Source organism: Podarcis melisellensis, assembly GCF_964234715.1.
Source record: "Podarcis melisellensis genome assembly, chromosome: 2".
In the NCBI taxonomy this organism is placed as follows: Eukaryota; Metazoa; Chordata; class Lepidosauria; order Squamata; family Lacertidae; genus Podarcis; species Podarcis melisellensis.
In genome coordinates, this window is record NC_138529.1 from 86,950,949 (window position 1) to 86,975,374 (window position 24,426).

At 42.3% G+C, this 24,426-nt stretch overlaps 1 protein-coding gene across 7 annotated transcripts in view; it reads left to right on the forward strand.

Moving 5' to 3' along the window:
- Nucleotides 1–21,179, forward strand: part of TMCC1 (transmembrane and coiled-coil domain family 1) — a 118,509-nt gene extending 97,330 nt beyond the window's left edge. For 6 of the 7 annotated variants that reach the window (XM_081902185.1, XM_081902186.1, XM_081902189.1 and 3 more), the window contains 3 exons: nucleotides 6,964–7,895; nucleotides 14,518–14,653; nucleotides 16,535–21,179. In XM_081902185.1, the coding sequence (XP_081758311.1) occupies nucleotides 6,964–7,895; nucleotides 14,518–14,653; nucleotides 16,535–16,849 (1,383 nt within the window). In that variant the 3' untranslated portion in view covers nucleotides 16,850–21,179. Of the gene's footprint in view, nucleotides 1–5,867; nucleotides 6,008–6,963; nucleotides 7,896–14,517; nucleotides 14,654–16,534 lie in introns of those variants that run through there. The other variant, XM_081902187.1, reaches the window with a different exon arrangement.
- Nucleotides 21,180–24,426: the final 3,247 nt, after the last annotated feature.

Consider the following 24,426-nt stretch of genomic DNA (forward strand, 5'->3'; position numbering starts at 1 on the left):
TCATCATGAATCATGTAAGTTCTTATACAGGGCTTCGATTTTGGGTCTCTCTAAACACTGGATGGACAACATGTAGTTAAATTACAATTGTGAAAGTGCAGAATTCATAGAATCATAGAACTGGAAGGGATCCAAAGGGTCATGTGGTTCAACCTCCTGCGATGTAGGAATCACAACTAAATAGCCCATGACAGAAAGCCATCCAATTTCTGTTTCATTTCCAGACATACTAATGGATAATAACTGCAGAGCTTTCTTCTAACAAGCAGACTATAAACATGATCACTCAAGGTGGAATGTGCCTCAAAACAGCACTGGGTTATAAGCTATCTGGTGCAGAAAAAATATCCCAGTTTGTTTTATTATTTACTTATTTATCAGAAATATGTTTAGGGTGCTTTTCTGGGCAAATAATCATCCTTGCAATCAACATAAAGCAACAAAATTTTAAACTACAACTCAGCAACACTACATATTTTTTGTTTTAACAGAGCCAGAAGAAATGTAAATTACCCATAATTAGGGAAATGGATTTTTTCCTTTAAAGCATCAGTAAAATCTGTCATGCAAGTTTTGGTAATTAAGATTGCTTATCAAGTTTTCCATAGTCTAACCTCACCAGAATATAAGCATTTTGGGAATTAGAGCTCTTTTCCCATCACAACTGAAATAATGTTCAGAAACCGGTCTGCAGAATTAATAATAATAATAATAATAATAATAATAATAATAATAATAATAATATGATGTATATGTCTCCCATCTCACTGAGTTCCTCCAGCCACTCTTGGTGGCTTCATACAAATTTAAACACAATATGACATCAAACATTAAAAACTTCTCTGAACAGGGCTGCCTTCAGATGTCTTCTAAAAGTCAGATAGTTGTTTATTTCCTTTTCATCTGACTGGAGGGTGTTCCACAAAGCGGGGGCGAGCACCAAGAAGGCCCTTTGCCTTTTATTCTACAAAAGGATTCCATAGAACTGTCCCTCTTTTAAAGTGACCACTACATCCTATGAGAAACATTCTTTTATAATTTATGTGTTTAAAAACCAGCTGTACAACAAATATACCCATTATATATGGATCAGAGAACATCTAGGTCATCTTCAGGACTTGTATTTACATGGGATTTCAAAGGGAATCTTCAGGCCTTGGTGAAGGTTGGTTACTCTTGCTGCTGTATGAAGGCATCACCTTACTCCTGCTCTGTCTGGGTACAGGGCAAGCTCATCACTGCTCTTCTCTGGGCCCAAATACATATGCTTCTTATTCTTCCAACACAACGGCACCAAGTATATGGGGCAGAGGGGGCTTCAGCCAACTTCAGTATTTTGGGGCACAGGACTCAGCCCCCCCAATATTGAGGATGTTGCCACACCCCACTGTCAGTCCCCATTCCCCCGTCCTGCTGGGCAAGCGCTCAGCAGCCGGGCAGGACTCGCGAGGATGAACATCACCCTCTGTGCGCCCCATCCCTCTCACACTCTGGGTGCAGCTAGTAGCTAAACCCATCAAGAAACGCACAGCCAATAATGTTAACAGCTTTCTCTTATCTGCTAGGATTTAAGAAACCTGCTTTGAATAAATGGTGCCTGCAGTCTGCAGTTACTATAATAATAAACATTTTTTTTAAGTGTGCTGCTCAGTTAATCAGGGATGCCTTTTAGTCTGTATTGTTTCTGGTCGGTAATCCAGATTATTATTTTCCCCAAGCCCTGTGAACCATGTTTGGCAGGTTGGTGGAGCCTGATGTCACAATGATGTGAGGTGACCCTATTTTGCCCACGTGAAATCAAACTATGCAGGCAAAGTATCAGTGATCAGCGCTAATCAGATGATCATTGGGGCTTTGTAGGTGTGCCTGCAAACTCCCTATTGGCTTGAGCCAGGTCTTTACCTACCTATTTCTGATGTCAGGTGTAGGGCAGGTGTAGGTGGCTTGGCCAAAATGCCTTGTGAGGCAAAATGGTAAGGCCTTATGGGCCTAACTAGGCATGTGGGCCAGAGAGTCCTTAAACCTGGTTTGCCACTGTTCCATGGTAAGACATGTTCAAAGCTGTGCTCCTCAAGGACTGCCCTAGAAAATGGTCCAGAAAATTCAAGTGATGCAGAATGTAACTGATAAGGCTATGTGTGTACGCCCATCTACAACCTACATTACAGTGTAGGTCATTACACTGACTGTCAGTTTGTGTCCAAGCCCAAATCAAGGTGCTTATTGACTACTAAAGCCCTACATACCTGCATGGTTCAAAGACTCCTCCTCCCTCCTTGTGTGATGCGGCTGCCTATTAAGATCTTCAAGCAGGGCTGTCCTCAAAATTCCAAAGAGAAAATCACAGTGACTGGAAGAAGTAGGGCCTCCCCTTTAACGATCAGTAAACTCATTCAACTAGATTTGGAATGTGCATGTCTTTTTTCGGAGCCCTGCTTTAAAAGTCAAAGCTTATCACATGCCAGATAACACCTTTTTGGAGTTCAACAGAGTTAGAATACCTCCATCACCTTCCCAAACTTGTCTCTGAAACCTGCCCTATAGTTGAAATAAGGGTTATTTGAATGAACTTACAATTATCAAAGCTGTAAAATGAAATACAGCTGGTAAGTTCAATGTAAATAGTTATTAGCTAATGGTTAAGAGCCAAGTTTGGCAATGCCGCTTACTATATAGCCATACACTATGACATCAATCCAAGGCAGTTACTCCCTGGATAAAGACACAGCACTGCTCTTGACACAGTTTTCTGATATCTGAAAGCACTTGCTATTTGTATAGATGGGTCAACAGGTGCACATGCACAGAGAAACTTCATTTTCTTGTTCGCCACTCTGTGCACTGTTTCTGAAAAAAACCTGAAACTGTAAGGAGTAGCACATTGTCAGACTAATTATAGTGTCGATTGCTATTTCTCATGAGAAATTTCAAACACACCTTCTGAAATAAGTGATTCAGACAATAAGCCACTTAAGATCATAAACCCTGCTGGATTACACCAAAGGGCCACCTAGTCCTATATTCTGTAGCCACAGTGGCCAACAGGATGCTTATGGCAGTGGTTTTCAACCAGTGTGCCGTGGCATTCTGGGGTACCTTGAATCATGGTCAGGGGTGCTGTGGCCAACACTGATCTCTGTCCCTCTTTTTTTCCCTACCTCCCTCTGATGCCCTATTGCGTCTCTGCCTCCCAAAGGCTTGCACAGATGTTTGTGGCAGCAGCTCTGGTTACAAGCTCCCCAGGCAAATGGTGCCTCTGGGACTGGCCAGGGGGTGCTTCCCAGGCCCCTGTGGGGCTGTGTGAGGAGGTACCTCTCTTTGGGGTAGGGGGGCAACTCAGAGACCAGTGGTGGCAGCTGTGGCTGCCCAGAGGACTCCCAAGGAGAGGGTAGAAGAGAGGAGGCTGAGGGAACACTCCACAAGGGAGGGTGGTCAAAAAGGGGTGAGAGGCTGCCAGCTCTGCAGGCAAGGGATGACATAACTAGGCTCCTGAGCCTCACAGGGGTGCCGAAGAAAGAATATAGTTGGTCAACGGAGCCGTGAACCTAAAAAGGTTGAAAACCTTTGGCCTATGGAACCAGATGCATGCAGGAACATGAACACAACAGAACATTCCCCACGTGCTCCCTGGCAACTGAAATTGAGTGGGGTACCACCTCTGATACATGGCCATGGTAGCATGACAATAGTTATCGAGGACAAGACTATCAATGGCTATCTAAAACCCTTTTAAAACCAGCTTTATTCTTTGCATGTACATCAATTTCTGACTTTTGTCTTCTGGGTTTCTGGGGGTTTTCCTGTTGTTATTCTGTCTCTCACAGCTACAGTAAACCTACCATTAAAATTATGGACTGGTCATTTCTTCTTCAGAGGGCAAACGGGCAAATTTAGCAGGGGATCAAATACTTTCCCCCCCTCTCTGTATGTGTAACTCTTGTAAGTGTGCGTAGTGTCTAGTGTGCCATGCGCTCAGTGGAGGAACTGAGATCATTTATTGCTTGTCCTGAGCAATAAAACTGTTTACACTTGGAAATCTCCCCTTTCAGGAAGCAATTCAGTTTTGTCAAAAAGTAGGATTAATATTTACCCACTAGCTGAGAGTTTCAGTTAAAGGGCTAACTAAGGTTCCTTGTATCACCTGGTCTAAAGTTTTTTAAAAATTGATTTCAGCTTCACAGCCAAAGATTTAACAGAAGAGGGCATTAAAAAGAGTAAAGTCTGATAGCACACACAGAAGCTATATGTAAAATGAAATTTACTAGCTATGTCGAGTTTGCAAACTGCAAAGAAAACTCAAGGTCCAGGAGCAAGTACTCGTTGTAGTAGATTTGTGTGTGTGTGTGTGTGTGTGTGTGTTTGTAGATGAGCCTTGCCCAAGAGAGTGCCTTATTTTGGTACATCTTAATTTAAGCCTTATCTACAGCACTTGGGGGACGCGGGTGGCGCAGTGGGTTATACCACAGAGCCTAGGACTTGCCAATCAGAAGGTTGGCGGTTTGAATCCCCACGACGGGGTGAGCTCCCGTTGCTCGGTCCCTGCTCCTGCCAACCTCGCAGTTCGAAAGCATGTCAAAGTGCAAGTAGATAAATAGGTACCTCTCTGGCGGAAAGGTAAATGGCATTTCCATGCACTGCTCTGATTCGCCAGAAGTGGCTTTAGTCATGCTGGCCACATGACCCGGAAGCTGTACGCCAACTCCCTCAGCCAATAAAGCGAGATGAGTGCCGCAGCCCCAGAGTCGGTCATGACTGGACCTAATGGTCAGGGGTCCCTTTACCTTTTATAGCACTTGGACAGCCTTTATCTATAGTAGGCATAAAGGTAAAGGTAAAGGTACCCCTGCCCGTACGGGCCAGTCTTGACAGACTCTAGGGTTGTGCGCCCATCTCACTTAAGAGGCCAGGGGCCAGCGCTGTCCGGAGACACTTCCGGGTCACGTGGCCAGCGTGACATCGCTGCTCTGGTGAGCCAGAGTTGCACACGGAAACGCTGTTTACCTTCCCGCTAGTAAGCGGTCCCTATTTATCTACTTGCACCCGGGGGTGCTTTCGAACTGCTAGGTTGGCAGGCGCTGGGACCGAGCAACGGGAGCGCACCCCGCCGCGGGGATTCGAACCGCCAACCTTTCGATCGGCAAGTCCTAGGCGCTGAGGCTTTTATCCACAGCGCCACCCGCGTCCCATAGTAGGCATAGTGCAGTTTATTTTTCCTACCTACATCACCCCCTGGTGATTGCTGCTAATGGGACATGCGGTCAGTAGTTAAGGGTTGTGACCCCTCAGAGTTGTGGAACATAAATGTGTACATATTTAACTTCCTTCCATTTTTAAAGGAGGGGATTACTAATACTCCCCCCCCCCGAAAATACTATAGTGCTTTCAATGTCTACACCACTTGAATTTAATACTGGGTCAAGTCACTCTTAAACCATTCTATTCTTCATTTTGTTTAAATAGCTTAACTTGCTCCATTGGCAGAGCACACTGTGAAGGTTGGTGTGGTTTAAAGATTGCCCCTTCCTCCTTGGGTGCCTTCCACCTCAGATGACACCTTTTGGCTTCAACTCACCCTTTGCATGGGTTCTCAACTATGTGTGATAGGTAGGGCGGAATCATGTTTCATCTGCTGGCAAGTCTTTACAGCTTCGTTTGTTTTCTCTGGACTGCTTTTAAAGAGAGAGAGAGAGAGAGAGAGAGAGAGAGAGAGAGAGAGAGGGAGGGAGGGAGGGAGGGAGAGAGAGAGGGCCTGTGTGTTAAGAGTCCACAGCTCACATGATGTCATGCTGTTATTTTTCATGAACTAATGCCTTCCCTGTTTGGGGAGGAGCTGCTGAGTAATTAAATGATTCATTGGTTTCTGTATTAAGCCACCTTCCTTAAGACTTCATTTTACTGCATGTAGCGAGTGAGTGTAGAATAGCTTTCAGCAGAGCTATTGTAGGCATGTTGCTCCTTTGTTCAAGTCATGCACTGGGAACAGCTATTGCGGCTCAGAAAAGCCAAGGTAGGTTAGAGAAAGGGGATCCTTTCTTTCCCGTTAAAAAGAAAAAAAAATTGTAGTTAAGTTTTTATTAAGGGTTGACTTATTCAAAGTAGTCATATGTTGAGAAAATTAAATGTTAATTTCATTTTCATGTGACATTTTTAAGGCTTGGCTACATACCAGTATATTTTGTTTGGGAGAGTTTCAGCATCTCTGGCTGCTATGGAATTTTTGTGCTCAGTAAATTGATGTAGATTTCAGACTCGGGTGGGTACATGAGAACAAAGGTGGATCATCCTGGAAGTTTAGATACAGTCATGATATTGATACCTCATAGTGTTGAATGAATCTTACTTCGGATGCTCACCTATTCAGCCATTTGCACAAGCATACTCCTGTTCTCGGGGATGTGGCCCCCACGTTCCAACTGTATTTTTTATTTTTTAAAAAAATTATAGGCTGCTTTTCAAACAAAGTTTCACAAAGTGGTTTACAACAAATTTGGATCCGTGCTGGCCCAGGAGCGTATGTGGAAAGGAAGCATGAACACACAGACACACAATAAGAGTCTGAATTTACTTAATAGGTTTATTTGCTATACATACTATTACTGTGCTTGCTATGTGTGCTGGAAATATAGAGCTTTTGGAAGTATCACATTACTCTCTCTGTTGTACAGGATAATACATCAGCACAGTTAACTCCTTTGCTCTTCACTTTATTGAAGCTAGCGTCTGGATGAAATTTCTTGACCCTCATCCTTTTAAGTTCTCCAAAAACTGGAGAGGCTTGCTGGTATTCTTCTCACTGATTTAGAGGTTTCACTTGAACATTGAAGAACAATACCTAAAGAAACAAGAGAATAATAAGAATAAGAAGTATATTTTTGCTTCATAAATGAAGCAAAGTGCATTTTGAGTGGAGGCTGCATGGTATTAAAGCAGTTTGTAATGTTCACTTTCTTATTCTTTCCCCAGATTGAGCGATTAGATGTAAGCAGTCTAGCACAAACATCCAGTGCAGTGGCCTCAAGCACAGAGTGCAGCATCAACGCAGATTCCATTGATGGAACGCCAGATCCTCAGCGCACAAAAGTGGCCATCACCCACCTGCAACAAAAAATACTGAAGTTGACTGAGCAGATCAAAATAGAGCAAACAGCTCGGGATGACAATGTGGCTGAATACCTAAAACTGGCCAATAATGCGGACAAGCAACAGAGTGCCCGCATCAAGCAGGTATTTGAGAAGAAGAACCAGAAGTCAGCCCAGACAATCCTCCAATTGCAGAAGAAGCTAGAGCACTACCATCGGAAGCTGCGAGAGATCGAACAGAATGGTATCCCTCGACAGCCCAAAGATGTATTGAGGGATATGCACCAGGGGCTGAAAGATGTGGGAGCAAAGGTCACTGGCTTCAGCGAAGGAGTGGTAGACAGTGTTAAGGGTGGACTTTCCAGTTTCTCCCAAGCAACCCATTCGGCAGCAGGAGCTGTCGTCTCCAAACCCCGGGAGATTGCCTCACTCATTAGGAACAGGTTTGGGAGTGCAGACAATATTGCTAATCTGAAGGACTCCTTGGAAGAAGGTCAAGAAGATGGGACTGGGGGGAAAACTCTAGGTGTTCATAATTTTCAGTCAAGCCCCAAATATGGCAGCGAGGATGATTGCTCCAGTGCCACATCAGGCTCTGTGGGGGCCAACAGCACCACAGGGATCCCTATGGGAGCACCAAGCTCCAAAACGAACACTCTGGATATGCAGAGCTCAGGGTTTGATGCAATACTGCATGAGATTCAAGAGATCAGAGAGATGCAAGGACGGCTGGAGGAATCTTTTGAGAACCTTAAGGTTCACTATCAGAGGGATTATTCCTTGATAATGCAGGCTCTGCAGGAAGAAAGATACCGGTGAGAATTTCAGACTAACTTTTCACTGATACTACTGATGTTAAAGCACACCTAGGTGCATGCATTCATTCAGCGCTAACAGTCTCACAGGTATCAGGCAGAACCCGTAATATATATACACATGCACAATTGTCCCCTTCTACATGTTCAGGTTTCTTCTTCCAGACTTTCACCTCTTTCAGCTTGCTACTTTCACAGCCCATGCATTCTGAGTGTCTATCCCAGTTTTGGAAACCAAAGTAGCCGTGTGCTACAGTTCCCTGCCCATCTCAAAATCCTCATCCTAATGGATGAGGGATTTTTGAGCACAACCTTTTCCGATGATCTACATAGAGGGAGAGGGTGGAAGGCAGAGGGCTCTAGGAGCAAGAAAGTTCTATGGCTGCAAAAAAAAAATAAAAAAAAATAAATTAAAGGCCAAAGCTAGGACTTTCCTCTGGAAGCTGTGAGCCAGTGCAGTAGTTGTAATACTGGTCTTGTAGTCACCCAACACTTAACAAACTGCACTTTGCAGGCTTCAGTGCTATGCTTCTCTAAAGGTTTGTGATACCTTCAGGGCCACCAAATCTTGGAGAATACTTCACCCTGTCTGTTATTATGATATTGGTAGTTGCTGTTCTTTGGTTGCCTCCAAAAAATTGTACCTTGAGTTACATATTGAAAAAAACAATGTCAGATATTTGGACTTGTTGGTCCATGACTCCATATTGAAACTGGGAGGGCTCTAATCATACAATATTATGCTGATAGTATTTGTTCAGGCTTAGAGCAAGCATGAGCAGGCCGTGTTTTATTATTGAATAAAATAACTTACTGTATCATTTGGCATATGGGTCTTAGGATACGATATAACTTTAGGCAGCACTAATTGCTTTTGACTGCTTTTTTGCCATTTGCAGACATTGAAGCACAGAGTGTATTTTTTTTATTCCCTTTGTTGTATTTGTAACTTCTGCTATATCTGCTTCATTGGGTTTAAGGGTAGTGTTAAAAAACCATTATCCTTAAGCAATCAAGATAGAGATATTTAACTGATTTCAAAATGACAGCATTGTCCCAAGAGTTCTTCCTCATCACCCTTCTGTATCACATGAAACTAGCTTTTAGACATCTTGGTATACACTCATTAGGCCATTGTTACCTGTTCCCAGAAGTGGCTCATAGGATCTCAAGTCTTTCCTAATCCTGCTACTTAAGGTGATTTTAACTAGTAATGCTACTAATTAAAGCCACAGTTTCCTGCATGCAATCTGTGTTCTCTTCCACTAGCTGTGGCCCTTTCCCAGATCAGTTTTTTTCAGATGTTCCTATGACTAGACTCTTTTTTCCCCTAGGGTGAGGGAATGTATTCATGATTTTTAAACACTCACATTGCATTTGGTTGTTGTAACGTACATCTACACCAAATTTATTAAACTGGTTTAAGCACCATAGCCCCCAACCTTGAGAATTGTAATTTTCTAATGCTGTAAGATCTCCAACCACTCTCTGCTATTCTTTATGTTTTTATGTGTTAAACTAGTTCAGTTTATAGTTTATATCTGTAGCATTAAGCTGCAAGGAGGGGGAAAAGTACACTTGTTGTCAAATATATCTTATCTCCTATGCACCATAAAATGGTAAGAAGGGCCTAGGCTTAGTGGTGGAGCACCTCTTTTACATGCAGAAGGTCCCAGTTTCAGCCCCCAGCACCTCAGGATATGACTGGGAGAGACCCTAGTCTGACCCACTGCCAATCAATACTGAGCTAGATAGTCCGAATCCGTATAAGGCAACTTCCTATGTCAGTCACACGTCTGAGTTGTATGTGTGTGCAGAGCCCCTCTGTCAGGAAGATTCTGTAGCTAGACACAGAGTTTTGGCAGATACCTGGCCGCCACCCTCTACTTTGTTTATAAGGAAAAGTTGCTTATATAAATAGTTATGTTTCCTAACAGAAAGGAGGTTAATTACATTCCTTTACTATAAAGCTAAAATCATGCTGTCTTCCCTCTCCCTCCTTCCCCTCAGTAGTGTGGAAGTTCCCTTTCTGGCAGCTTTTCTAGCTGTTACTGCCATTATAGCACTGAAGATAAAACAAAGAGCATTGCGTCAAAAGATTTATTCGTTAACTCTCATTGCCCTTTTTACTGTGTAAGATTCCTTGCTGAGGGATTAGTAAAATCCACTTTAAGACACCCAAAAGATGGGGCTCTCCCTTGGCCTTGGTGAAGTGGTAACTGATGCCAAGAAAGCATATGGTAGTTTGCTGAAGGCCATAGGTAGAACCGGTATGGGAGTTCAAGGCAGGCATTTCTCCGTTCTTGTGTTTAAAAATGACCCCAGTATGAAAGTCAGGGGGTTACACCAAAGGGTTCCGTTTCCTGTACAAAATTTTATTTCTCTAATGCAGTGGTAGCCAGTGTGGTAACCTTCATAGATGGTTGGACCTCAGTTTCCTGGCCGTTGATCATGCTAGCTGGGACTGATGGGAATTAGAGTCCTGTGATCATTAGGGGACACCGTGTTAGCGATCCCTGCTCTAATTAGAGTAGTTGGTGTTGCATGTAGTTTGTTTATCATTCCCTGTTTGTCTGCAGCCTGCCTTCTTGCTGATGGTAGTGTAGTTAGTTGCCTTTGTTCGCTGAGACTTGGTGCTGCTAGAGCTGTGTCATCTTCTGATTCCCCCCTCCCATTCCACCCGGCCAGCATTTTTTGATGACAATATGATTTCCGCAAGTCACTTCTGCCCTGTGCTGTAGTGTCAGAAGTTATTAGAAGCCTTGGCAGAAGCTGTGCCTCCTGTCCATTGGGCAGTTGATGTGGCCTCATAGTCCAGACTGATTAGCCACTCCTTTTGCTTCCCTCTTTGGTAATCCAGCTCTATCTGCATGTCTGTTCTTTTTGCAATTGATCCTTTATCAGTGAGACCAAACTCCAAAATAGCCTGTTGCTTAATAGCTTTGAGAATATAGCTGATGTTTACTTGATAAAACAGGACTTTATGTGCTGTCATCAGTTTCTACTGAGTCTCTTTTTACAATTTATGCCCGAAGCTTTCTTTACAGAGCAAAAAATGACTTTAGATAGCTTAGATGCACTCCGTTCACTCACAGACTGCCAGTCTTCATGGGATCATCTTAGAAGCTCAATTAGTGTGTTGTGCTGCATTTGTATTTCAGTTTTTACAAGTTTAATCCCTTTGATCTACATTCTGTTGCTGTTTAATTCTAGTCTACCAAGATAGCCTTGAGACCAGTCATTTAGTGCTTTGCTGGCTTGTGATATGCAGAACTTTGTTTTGGAGACTTCTCTTATAGTCTCAATTTGAAATCATGATGTAAAAAGTGATGCATATTATGTGGAGCTTTAGAACAGTGGGTACTTATGCTAACCACAAAATATACAGGCACATCCTGTACCACACACACAATTTTTTTTATTTTTTTTTTGTATACAAGGGTGTGCATTTGCTACTTCAAAACAGATGTCTAGCACAGTCAGTAAGAGCATGAGACTCTTAATCTCAGGGTCATGGGTTCAAGCCCCAAGTTGGGCAAAGTGATTCCTGTTTTACAGGGGGTTGGACTAGATGACCCTCATGGTCCCTTCCAACTCCACATTCTACGATTCAAGTGAAATGCTGGGTTTGATACCTCTTACTGCAAGATCAAAACAACCAGCTTTAAAAAATCGTTATGGCATGTTCCACTCAATTTACGCCTTGGGTGTCCTATAGATGTTAAAGCGGTGGTGCAGGAGTTTCCCATAGCAGTGCTGTGACATCTAAAGGGAGCATTGGATGTTTCATCGTTAAAGAGAAAATTGGGCACCCCTTCAGAGGCAGCAAGTCTTCTTTGCACTGCAGCAAATTAAAATCGCCCCCAACTATTAGATCACGAGCAAATATCTATGTATGCTGCGGAACCCAGGCAGTAAGCACCCAGAGTACTGCAAAAATGTCAGTTAAAATTCAGAATGTTAAGGGAGTTGCAGCACATGCATTATCTACTCAGCAGTAAGCCCCATTGAGCTCAAAAGAACTTAAATGTGTGGGGGATTGCAGCTCTGAATAACATTACAGTGCTCAGCCCAGTTCAACCTTCAGTTCATTTAATGAATTGATATTGCCCTTCAATGGGTATATCCAAGGCAGAAAAAACAAATACGTTATAAAACAATCAATACAAGAGAAGGATTAAAGTATCTCATCAAATTCAAAGCATGGGAAAATAGAATGGGCTGTACCTGGCACCAAAAAGACATTAATGCAGCCCCCAGGCAAGCCTCTTGGGAAGAAAATTCCCTGAGTGAGGCACCACAAATAAAGGAATGTTTTGATAGCATGGTAACATGTTACATATTTGGTATCATTCTTTGCCCTCTGATACAAGGCCTTGGAGAGAGCCAAAAATTGCAGGAATATTTTTTTAAAATGTTATATTGGCATTTATAACTGATCCCCTTGGTACTCGGACTGCAGTGTTTCCGAAAACACAATAATCTCACAATATAGGACACAATAAACCCAAAATATCACTCTATATTACTAAGCTTCAGTGCCTGCATGCTCTGAGGGTGCTGTAGGGTCATTGAAGGTTTCTACTCAAGGTAGAGGCTTGCTGCCGTTACAGAAAAATACTGACAGGTTGGACTAATAACCCCTGCCTTTTCTGCAAATTCCTCCCCAAACCTCCCTAATGTGTCCATTCCTCTGTTGCTGAAGAATATCACTGGTAGGAGAAGATAACAACGTGGTTTAATTGGCAAAAGGCAGGCAAGCATGGCTAGTTTCTGAACAGAAGTCATTTATGGGCAGGAAAAGGGTAAGGAGGCTCTGCCACACCCAGAGATTACAAGGTGCCAGCCTCCTTAAGGTTCTCTTACACGCTATGGTGAGAAGATGGACTCGGTGCCAAATTTTGTTTTTTAGTGTCAGTTTGTCTGAGCCAGATTTTCCTTCTATCCTTTATACTCACTTGCTCTGTGAAAGCACCTGTGATGCACAGATGTTGAGCAAAGTCATCCTTCCTTTGTTGTGAAGCTATCACCCATAGGTGGGAGGAAATACTTGGCTTGGAAAGAGTGTTTTCTTTGGTATACTTTACCCAAGCCAAATTCTGCCCCTGGACCCTCTGAATGTTTCAAGGATGTTGAGCAGAATCAACCTTTCTCCACTGCCAAGGCAATGTGGCAAAGTGTTCCCTTGTGAGCCAGTGGTTTGCATATGTTCTCCAGTGAAAACTGCATATAAACCTACTCAACCTTTTGGGATCCACCTGTCAACTAATGCTACCTTTTAAGTACTATTCCCTCCCCCAACCCCCATTATAATTGCAAATATAATAATATCACACCAGTTGCTAATTCAGGACATGTATTTTTTCCTCCATTTTAGTATACATACCTAGGCAGCTTATACAGTGGTACCTCGGGTTACATATGCTTAAGGTTACATACGCTTCAGGTTACAGACTCCGCTAACCCAGAAATACTACCTCGGGTTAAGAACTTTGCTTCAGGATGAGAACAGAAATTGTGTAGCGGCAGCAGGAGGAGGCCCCATTAGCTAAAGTGGTGCTTCAGGTTCAGAACAGTTTCAGGTTAAGTATGGACCTCCGGAACGAATTAAGTACTTAACCCGAGGTACCACTGTATTTGCATAGAGGGGAGGCAGCAAGTGAGGCTGTCTCTTAAAGGGGCTGCATAACAGTAACAGTGTGCTGTCGTGAAGAGGAAACCAGCCCTAGAAATAAGAAAAGGCCCTTGTCATGCGAACATGTTTGGACACCTCTGTGGCACTTCCTACAATTTGAGATGCCCTTATTTGAGTTCATTATACTGGGTGCCTTTAAATTTATGCTTAGAAGGCTATAGAAAGCCCACTGATATGTGCTGTAACGTTGGTGTGAAGTGATTCCTGGCCCAGAAGCCATCCATAATGTTTTGTACCAGCTGCACAAAGGGCTGACTTCTCTAGAATCTGATTAAGAATGTTAAATAGCCCTGTCAGAGCAAGAATACAGTTGATGAGGCAACCCAGGGTTCCTTTTGAACATATATTATTATAGTTGTGCAAGGTTACCTAGCTATGTTTTTCCCACATGTCATTATGCCCACGTGCGGCATGTGAACAGCAGGAAATTTAAAGCCTGATGTGAAACTACACAAAGAAAATCGAAACCCTTGAATTCCAGGATACACTTTCCTATATTTAATTTGTTTTGAAATTTAAACCCTGCCTTTCTTTGTAAGTTTAAAGCTGCATTTTTAAAAGTCCATAAAACATGCAGAATCTACAGGACTTTCAAATGAGGTAGATTTAGCTGCTTACCAGTGAAAATCTCAGTTTTACTGTCTTAGAGCACTTTAAGACCTACACGTGGGAATATGTATTAAGTTTCCTGCCATCACATTGAATCCACCAGTCTTTGGTAATATGGCACCCTGAGTGAGGCCAAAATTTCGCATCCCCTCAGCTCAGTGCCCTGTTTGGGGGAACTGTCCACACCACCCTAAATCCAGCACTGCTACCAACTCTGGTTTTCAAAATGGTTGGTCATCTCTTTGAGCCTGAGTTTGCAAAGAAATGCAAAGTAGATACTTTTAAAATATGTTTGACGGCCATATTTCTCTGTTCTAGATGTGAACGGCTAGAAGAGCAGCTGAATGACCTGACTGAGCTCCACCAGAATGAGATCCTTAATTTAAAGCAGGAATTGGCCAGCATGGAGGAAAAAATAGCTTATCAGTCTTATGAACGTGCCAGAGACATCCAGGTTGGTGAAAGTGACAAGCAAATTGAAAATGGTCAACTGATTATATTTTTCTTAACTATTGAGCTGGTTCAGTTTCCGCTTTAATTCCCATTAATAGTGGAATCAGATTTTGTGCCCTGTATTCTGAATTACATTTATCTCATTGTTTTTACTGCAGGAGTCTTTGTTAACAGGAGCCAGATAACCATCTACAGTACTCTCAAAAGTTCAAATGAGAGTTTGCCTCCGTATTTGAGGGAAGCTATAATAAAGCTTTTCCATGTGTGTTTGGGCCAAAATGCTGCCCTGTGAAGCATAAGAGTTTTTTAATAGTATTTTCCCTAGTTAGCTGATGGCAGGATGTGTCTGTCACTAATTTGAATCCTATCTGTACAAATGTTGAATTAAAAACAGTAGCTAGCTTTGTATATCCTCTCAGGCCTTTCAGGAAGCAACCTATTCCATTTTTCTTTCCCAAATAAGGATGTGTTTTGAGGGGGAAGTTTTTGGTCTGGGTATGTCAAGTATTTGAAATTCAGAAGTCTGAAAAGTTGAACTTGGAGAGTTGCAGCTGCAAAATAAACACCAAGAACAAGTAACCAAGCCCTTGCCTGACCGCAGTGAAATACTTTCTTACTTGTTTCACATTCACCCAAGTTATAAAGCCAAAGTAATCCCTTACAGGGTTGTTGTTATTATTCCAGCTGGGGGAAACAGTGTTCAAAATTCTGCCACATAAACTGTCCAGGCGTGTAGTAGTAGTAATAGTAATTATTATTATTATTATTATTATTATTATTATTATTATTATTATTATTATTAATACCCCACCCATCTGGCTTGGTTTCCCCAGCCACTCTGGGTGGCTTCCAACAGAATATTAAAATAATCTATTAAACATTAAAAGCTTCCCTAAACAGGGCTGCCTTCAGATGTCTGCTAAAAGTCTGGTAGTTGTTTTTCTCTTCGACATCTGGTGGTAGGGCGTTCCACAGGGCAGGTGCCACTACCGAGAAGGCCCTCTGTCTGTGTAGGTTTAGGGTGTTGGTTTTAAATTAGAGAGGTGCATTCAACCCCTTCTGGTTCAATGGTAATTATAATAGTAATAGAAATGGTAATAATAATCATCAGAATAAACAATTTTCACCAGCTGTACTGTTGCTACTTCAGCATAAATTAAACATCAGTGTCTGGAGCACTTATATTATAAACTGCCACCATTGTTGGTGAGGGGTATGAGACACAAGTATTCATGCTGGGATGTGTGGGGTGGTGTTCAGGCAGGTAGCTGAAATTGAGCTACCTTTCCTGAAGACCTATGTCTCTTCATTCAATCCCAGAGTTGTACTGTTTATAACAGTGGCCTGTGATATGAAAGCATGAAATGGAAAACAGGTAGGATCCACCGTCCTCTACTATTGCTGAGGCTGAATCTATCATGCCACCAAGTCTTGTGAAAGTACTGTTGTAAATGCAATAAGCAACTTGCATTGTGGTTGGATCTGCTTGTTTGCATTGCGAATTGCCTGTATGCACTATGCAGCACGAAGGGAATTTTTGCTACAGGACATGAATCCAGCAAGTGTTACTCATATCCTGTGCAGTGTGAGTAAGGCTGCAGGAATGCCTGAGGTATTGAACTCCCAAACTTTATTTAGACTCAGGATATGCAAAACCAGTTCTTCATCCGTGTCCTTGGCACCTGATCTCACTGTCAGCAGACTGGCGTGATTCCAACCAAATGTGTCCAGGAACCCACTGCAATTTTTGACCCATTTGAGTAGGAAGCAATACAGAACAAGGCCAGCCTCTCTCCCTTCCCCATTTTTGGATGAAACCAACATGCATATGCATGAGATAAGGTGTTGTGCAGTTACTGATTCATTCTCTTACTCTCAACAGGAGGCACTGGAGGCATGTCAAACCAGAATCTCAAAGATGGAACTGCAGCAGCAACAGCAGCAAGTTGTCCAGTTGGAAGGTCTTGAAAATGCCACTGCCAGAAACCTCCTGGGCAAACTAATTAACATCCTCTTGGCTGTCATGGCCGTTCTGTTGGTCTTTGTCTCTACCGTGGCCAACTGTGTTGTCCCCCTCATGAAAACTCGCAGCAGGACGTTCAGCACTTTATTTATAGTGGTCTTCGTTGCCTTTTTGTGGAAGCACTGGGACGCCATCACTGGCTACTTGGAACGGTTCTTTTCTCCCCCTAGATGATGTCGAGAAGAGCTGGCTGTTGCCCTACCCACTCCGGTTTGCTCTGGCAAGTGAGCATGGCAAAGCTTAATCAGCCACTCCTTCCTCTGCTGAAGTTTTAAAGTGTCAGAGTGTGAATTTGTTTACAGTTAAAATAACATTTTCTCTCTATGAGACACATTGGCAATAGTATTTTTTAGATTTTATTCAAGAGCTCTTTTTGGCAAAAAAAAAAAATCCTGGATACTTTTTATGTAGCATGGTTCTCTTTGGATGCAAATCTTTAAGTTTCCTTAAATGTACAAAAATAAAACACCAATTTGGAGCACACCAATGGGCAATTTAAATTATGGCAAACTACTGTACTAAACCTGTTGGGGGAGTGGAGAAGACAGTTACATAAAGCGTAATAAAGATTAATCTAGTGCACAGTGACACCGTGACGATCCCATAATGCTACTGTGAAACCTGACCACATTCCATGTCCGAATGTATAGCTTCAGGGTGGCTTTCTCTAATGGAAGACCAGTGCAATGCATGGAAGTCCCTGGATCCGTTGCTGGGTTGGCCTCTTCTGCTAACCACCCTCTTTCTGCAAGGCCTATTAAACTTTTTGGCTAGCTATATGAAGTGGACAAGTTATGCCAGACATAGTTACTGCACAGTTGTACTACAGTATTTTGAAGTAGCCCTTTAAATACTTTAAGCAAATGCCCTTGGTCGCACTTTTACGGTTTTTTAATATATGTATAGTCACAGATTTAAAAATCCGAATGGCATACTTGAAGAGTGTAATACTCAAACTCTCAGTGCTTCCTTATTGTTTCTAATAGGATTTTTTATTATTCTTATTGGGGGTTGTTTTTGAACTTAGTGGTGGGCAGGGTCATCATCTCTCTCTCTCTTTTCGTTTTCCTTTAAAATAAAGAAGTGATGTTCTGAAATGAAGAAATGTGTGAATAAGTGTGAGCTGTCTTATCCTGAAACAGTTTTGGAGAAGGCAGGAAACAGCTTCAAGTGCATCTTGAGTGCAGACCTATTCAGGTGTGATTTGTATTCTCCCTAACTTGCCGATGCAGCATCACAAAGAGAGCTCTCTCTCTCTCCTCCTTTTAGTCTTCGCATAGTGTCTTTTTCTTTTAAAAGGTGTGGCGGGCAGGTCTGTTACATATAGAGAACTGAATACTTTCCAGAGAGTAAAGAAATCCTTGTCTGACGTAAGGAGAGATGAAAACTAACTTTTGAAACTGCCAAGTGAGTGAGCTGAAGTTCTGCTCCGAAAATAAAATTGGTACTTGGAAGTCGTAATCTCACGGATAGTCCATAGGTTTTATATTTTCAGTTTAGATTCTTGCATACCAAAGCTAGGCTTGTGGCTGAATAGCCTACATCCAGTCAACTTCAAGTCTGTTTCTGAAAGTTGCCCTGTATCTTTAAGGGAAGGGTAAAACACTTAAGGAAACATCAGATCAAAAGGCCAATCCCTTAGATATTCCCAGATTTAATTTACTGTTCAAATAAACCCCTGATAATGGAAACCAAAGTTATCCTGTTAGCAAGCTGGCAGTGTTCACTGTTGGTGAGGTTTTTTGTGTTTAGAGCCCTTCTGTGCATCTTGTTCTCATATAGTATGTGATGGAGAGAGTCTCCTTCCCTCTATAAGTAATAATATATTGTACAGCTTTACTGACTGATGGTTGTACATTACCAAGAAATGGGGGGGAAGTGTAACTGCCAATGGCTTGTGCTGGTTCATTCTCCACCCACAGTCATATTGACTGTCAAGATGATGTCCCAGAGGGGGAGAGAGAGAGAATGTTGTCCTGGGCAAGACATGCAGTTAGGGGAGAAGTGTCATAAGAAATGACCGCTTGTTCCTCTGCTTTCCTTTTTGGAACTGGTCCTGGGACTGGAACAAGACTGTGACATGTTTCTTTCAGGAGCCTTTTTCTTTTTTACACTGGCCAATAGGGTTTATATCTCTGGAATTCAGATTCATTCTTAATTCTGGCTCACTGTACTCATTGTGAAACAAGTTTGTTGTTTTTTAAAAGTCTGTTTTACATCGTTGGAATTCAATAATTTATTGTAACGTACCCTTGGTCAGTATTGCATCTTAAGAAATTAACAATGCCCAAGTGACCTGAAATAATGTGGAATATGAAGTCCAGGAACTCTTGCTGTTAGGGCTTTATCCTCTAGAACTGCGTAACCATTTCCCTTGCTTTCCTGAATGGGACTTGATTTCTGATTGCTATCTTCCAGCAGGGAGAAACCTTCCCTCTGCCCTAGTCATGGTTCAAGAGATTCAGCGTATCACTTTTCAGATTCACGGCTCTTTATATACTCAGGTTCCTCAATCTAATAACATTACACCTCATTGTCACTGAGCAAATATCTGCTTGTCCTTCTAAGGAATTGCCAGTTTCAACAGACTCAAGCCAAAAAATAAACAAACAAACATTCCTGTTTCCCTAGACTTGCAGATACAGAATGAATTTGTTAGTATTCCCATTCCCATTTATACTGATCTGCCATGACAAGAATCTCTCTTAAGTTTATGCCCACTTTACTTGATATAGCATCCGACTCTCCACCCTTTCTCAATTTTCACGGTATTTCATTAAAAAAAATACTAAAGGAAGCAACAAGGGCAGGCTTTGGTCTGCATTCTGAAGTGCTTGAAATGAGCCTCTTCCAGGAACTCGTATCCTGGCATCTCCGTCAGGTTTTTGATGGTACTCTGAATTCACTGTAGATTTGTTTAGCCCAGGATACAAACCAATACAAAGTGGATGATAAATGAGCACTTTGTTACTCATTACTCATTAAAGTCTAAAAGGAGGGGGTGGCGCTTAATTCCATCCCCTGTAAAAATGCATTTATGGTTTCTGAATTCTGAGTGTACCATAAACAAACTGTCCTGTTTACCAGAAGGAAAATGATTGATAGAACCCCTGATCTCCAGGACTGTTCTGTGAAGGTCTTTTGGCTTACAGTTATAAGTGATTCTCAATACCATCATATTTCTGAAAGATTGCCAAAAGTGCTTTGTGTTGTTGAATCCTATCTGTCAACTCTCCTAACCTGACTCCTGTCTTGTCATTTTGCCATTTGTATTTTTACTTTATTTTATTTTGGTTAGCAGATCATACATTTTCTCCCTACCGTTGATCTGAAGGGCTGTGGCTGCATCAAATTGTTTAAGAGATGTTAATAATTTCAGAAATGTGAACTAGCTTTAAAACTCCCATCCCATTTGCAAGTGCTGTGTTCTTTTTCTTGAAGGTGAAGCATTCCTGGATGACTTGTTTAAAGGCAGTGTCTGCCAGTGAATGAGTGTGTGTGTGTGTGTGTGTGTGTGTGTAACATTACTCTTACTATTGCTCTTTTTACTGCTGTGGACCTCCTTGAGTTACAGAATTATTTTTCCATATAATTTCTTATTTGGAGAGGGTGAAGTGTTTAATATATTAATCACATATCAGCTGATCACAAAAAGGAATAAATGTAGCAGACTGCCTTGAAGGAAAGATGTGATATTTTAACATGCTTACCATGCTTCATGAAACATTTTCAGTCCTACTCAAGAGTAGATCCACTGAAATTCATGGGCATAAATTAACCATGCCTGTAAATTTCTGTGGCTCTGCTCTGATTACAACATGGTTGGAAAGAACCCTATTTGCCTTTTTTTTTTTACTAAAGTGAAAAGTTAACCATGTTTTGATTTTCTTTCATACCTCCCACCATTGCATATGATGCCTCATATGTTCTGAGCGTATCCTCAAGTGATAACATTGTGTTCACAGTGATTACTTAATTAGTTTATTCCAACTTTGTGGACACCTAAAAACCTGATGTCGTTGAGGAGGTCTGTAGGTTTATGCATTGGCCAGCTGGGTCATGATCTTTCTTCTACATGGGGTGGGGGTAGGACTTGTAAGAAATGAAAGCTGCAAGCAGTAGAAACCAAGAAGCCAGCTCCTGGCGGAGGGAGGGAGGGAGGCAGGTGTTTTGCCCTTGCTGGATTGCTTGCCAGTTTCTAAGAGAATTCTGAATGTGGCTAAAAGAGGTCTGTGTGTCTGTATTGTGTATGCCAGGTGGTACCGTGCATCAGTAGGCAACTGACATAGCTGTAAGTGTGGTTTTTTAAGAAGTATAAAACTAAAAACTCACTTGCACAGGAGGAAGAGTTACAGAAATGACACTTGTGAACGTAACACTGTAGTTTATAGGTATTTTAAGCTGCTAATTGTTGAGAGGGATTGACATTTGTCTTGTCTGATCGTCACAGGCTTGTCTGTGGCTTACACTGTATATAAAATTAAATAAAGACCTCAGATATTAAGTGCTGTGTGACTTCAGTGTTGTCTAGGGAGGGGTCGGGCAGGGAACCAACGCAATGGTGTGACGATATTCGAGCTATCAACCGCTGTTTTGGTCCTGTGAGGGAAAGGAATATCCAACCCGGAAATGGGGGAGGGAGCCAAAGTAGCATGGCGAAAAGTTGATTTTTGTCAAAGTTTGTGTGGCCTTTTCCTTTGGCCATGTGCTTACATTATCAAGTCCTTTGACCGCATACAAGGCTGCTGTATAGCGAGTCAAATTGGTCCATCTAGTTCAGTACTGTCTGCTCTGACTGACAGAGGCTCTCCAAAGTCTTAAGCAGTGGTCTTTTTCCCAGCCCAGCTGCCTAAAAACCTGTCAATGGAGATGCCGGAAATTCAAGCTGAGACCTACTGTATACAAAGCAATGTGTTCTGTGCTGCCCCAGCAGCGGGTTTCAAACTTTCCACCTTCCAGGAACCCTAACCACACCCATCTGTCTTCCAATAAACTTCTTCACATCATTTGCCAAGTGATTTTTTTTAAGTTGCACGCTCCAGTCACATGAAGCCCTGTTGACGGCCATCTGCTGTGCTATGTGCATACCCCAAATTCCTGTGGCCACACAAATGCTCCAGAGCACAGTTGAGAAACACATACACACACACACCTGGACTGATAAAGGATAAGTGGTACAAAGTTTTCCGGTGTGGTTGTCTTCACACAGCCCTTTCCAACACTGACTCTTTGCAATAGACCTTGGAGGGCTGGGTAGGCAATGAAGCAATCACATGATCGCGACTTGAAGGGAAGGAACTCAAAGCTGCATTTGTTCAGCTTAGACTTGGTGCCTTAAGATGGTTGGGGGAATCCTAAGATGGTGGTGATCGTCTGCATCTCGGGTTCAGCAACAAGTCTCCTTGCCCACAGAGGAAGTTCAAGAGGACCGTGGGTTAACTCAGGCAAACCGATGTCAGCCTACACTATCTCTCAGGGTAATTTTAAGGCTGAAATCTACTTGGAGATCCGTGGAAGAAGGAAAGGATGTACATGTCACAGGGGGGTTTTATCTAGGGAAGACTTGCCAATACAGTGGCTGCCACCTTCTGTGTTTATCACACAAGATCTGGGCAACACTGGCTGATCTGACAGCCTTTTCCATCCTAGATTTGGCATACTTCAGGACCTGCCACATTTGTCGTCTTTCCTCTGGCAAGGTAGATAGACTGTTTACCTTTCTCTCCATCCTGGCTGTAGCTAAGAGAAAAGAGGCACGTGAGATGGAACCTCGCAGTTAAGAGCTGCTCTCAAGTGACAAGAAGTGCTAATTTAGGATTCAAAATCAAATTATGATTGGTTATAATAGGAATTTCAGAGAAAGCATGTTTTGGCAAAATGATTGCATCAGGACACAGCCTCCCTGCGTATGGATCAGGTATCCCAGAACATTGCACCCTCTCCAGCAACTTGGGAAAAGCTTATGATTCGTATGGGGAAACTGCAACGGGGTCTACTGCCACTTAAACATATTTTTCAAAGTATTTTCTTGCTCTTGTATCCTCTTGGATTACCAGGTGATGGTGGGAACAGTGGCAGGGCAGGGTGCCACTTCTCACTTTGCCTCAAGCTGTGAAATGGGACACACCACCCCTGGTCAGTCATATAGGACCCAGTTTCACAGGCTATCTCATTTCATTTATTTCATAAAATGTATATACCACTTAAGTTATAAAAAAACCTGGAAGACATTTACAAAATGTGCCTGGCTGGATGTTTGAGCCCTGTGGGGTGGGTGTAAAATCAGTTTTTATTTTTAAAAACAAAACATAATGCCCATTATATTCTGAAAAACAGGTCTTAACCTATGTGAAATAAAAATCTACATTTTGAAATTTTAAAATTGTGACAAACTATAAAGGTGTTTGAGGAATTGTGTTGCCCTTCTCTAGGTTTGGCCCATGATGTGTATGTGTGCACGCACACATATACACATATAAGCATTATATGCATCGTAAAACACTGGGAAGTTATAGCTCCTAAAGAGCATCTTCCCAGACAAGCCTTCTGGGTAGGCGCTCTTATTTTTATTCATCTTACTTTTCTGTACTCTTAACTGTGGGTCTGGCACACCACCTAGTGGCGGACTGATCTATTTTGCTGTGATCTTATTTCAGCAGTTCCTTCTGTTCAGAAATGAACTTAGTAGCAAATATTTACACAGAGGTTTGAGACTCTGGCGTGGGACCAAAATGGCCTTTGTTGCCCTGAATGATAGATAACCTTCTCTGGGAGACAGACAGAAGTGTGTGGTCCATTGGTTCTCCTGGATCCCTCATTGGCTTTTGATGCCATCAAGTTATGAAGCTGCTGGGTGAGCTCAGCGAAGTTTGGACCCACTGAGTTGAAAATCACGGGAAGTCATGCCCAAGTCAAATTTCAGTCCACCAACTTGATTCAAAATGGCAGCCAGCATTTGAACATTAACAAAAACTGCCACGCTTCTCTTCAGGAACCCTTGTGCTAAGTTTGACAATGCTATATTGAGAGTCGTCTGAACATAAGAGAGGACAAATGGACAAAACATTTTCCAAAATACACGGGGGGTGGGGGGGGATACTTGTTGAGAGTTAAGATCCCTCAGGTGCTGCCTATGTCCCTGCTGCAAACGCTTCCTCCTCCATTCCTCAAAAATGGTGGGTGGTGCCCATTGGGACTTAAGGCAGGAGGCTAACAGTAGGTGGAGCCATAGATTACAGACAAGAGTAAGCTAATTCTAGTTTGTCCCCATCATCTTCCCTGTTGAACTCTATAAGGGCAACACTGAGACAAAGGAAGAGGAAGCTGACAGAGGATGCCATCCCTGGATCGGTTGTCAGGAAGGCATTCAGGGGCTGGCTGGGAGCAAGTAGAATGGTGGGGCAATGCTCCATTCATCCTAATAGACCACCCTCCACTGTTAATAATTAAAGATTTGTTTACCGTTGTCTGAGTTAGATAACTTAATTCGTTTTTGTTCAGATATAAAAACAGTAGAACCTCAGAGTGTGATGCACTGAGTGAAAAGAGACAGAGAAGTAGATGCATGAGAGTAACTGAAGTACATCAACAAAATTATCTTGACGAATGGCAGTAGTAAAAAGGTATGTTTTTAAGGTAGAGCTTTCCAAACTTTTCAAGTTGGTGACACAATTTTGGACATGCATCATTTTGTGACCCTGTAATTCAGTTTTAGTAGCAAACCAAAGGTTAAACTAACCCCTTCCAGCCCC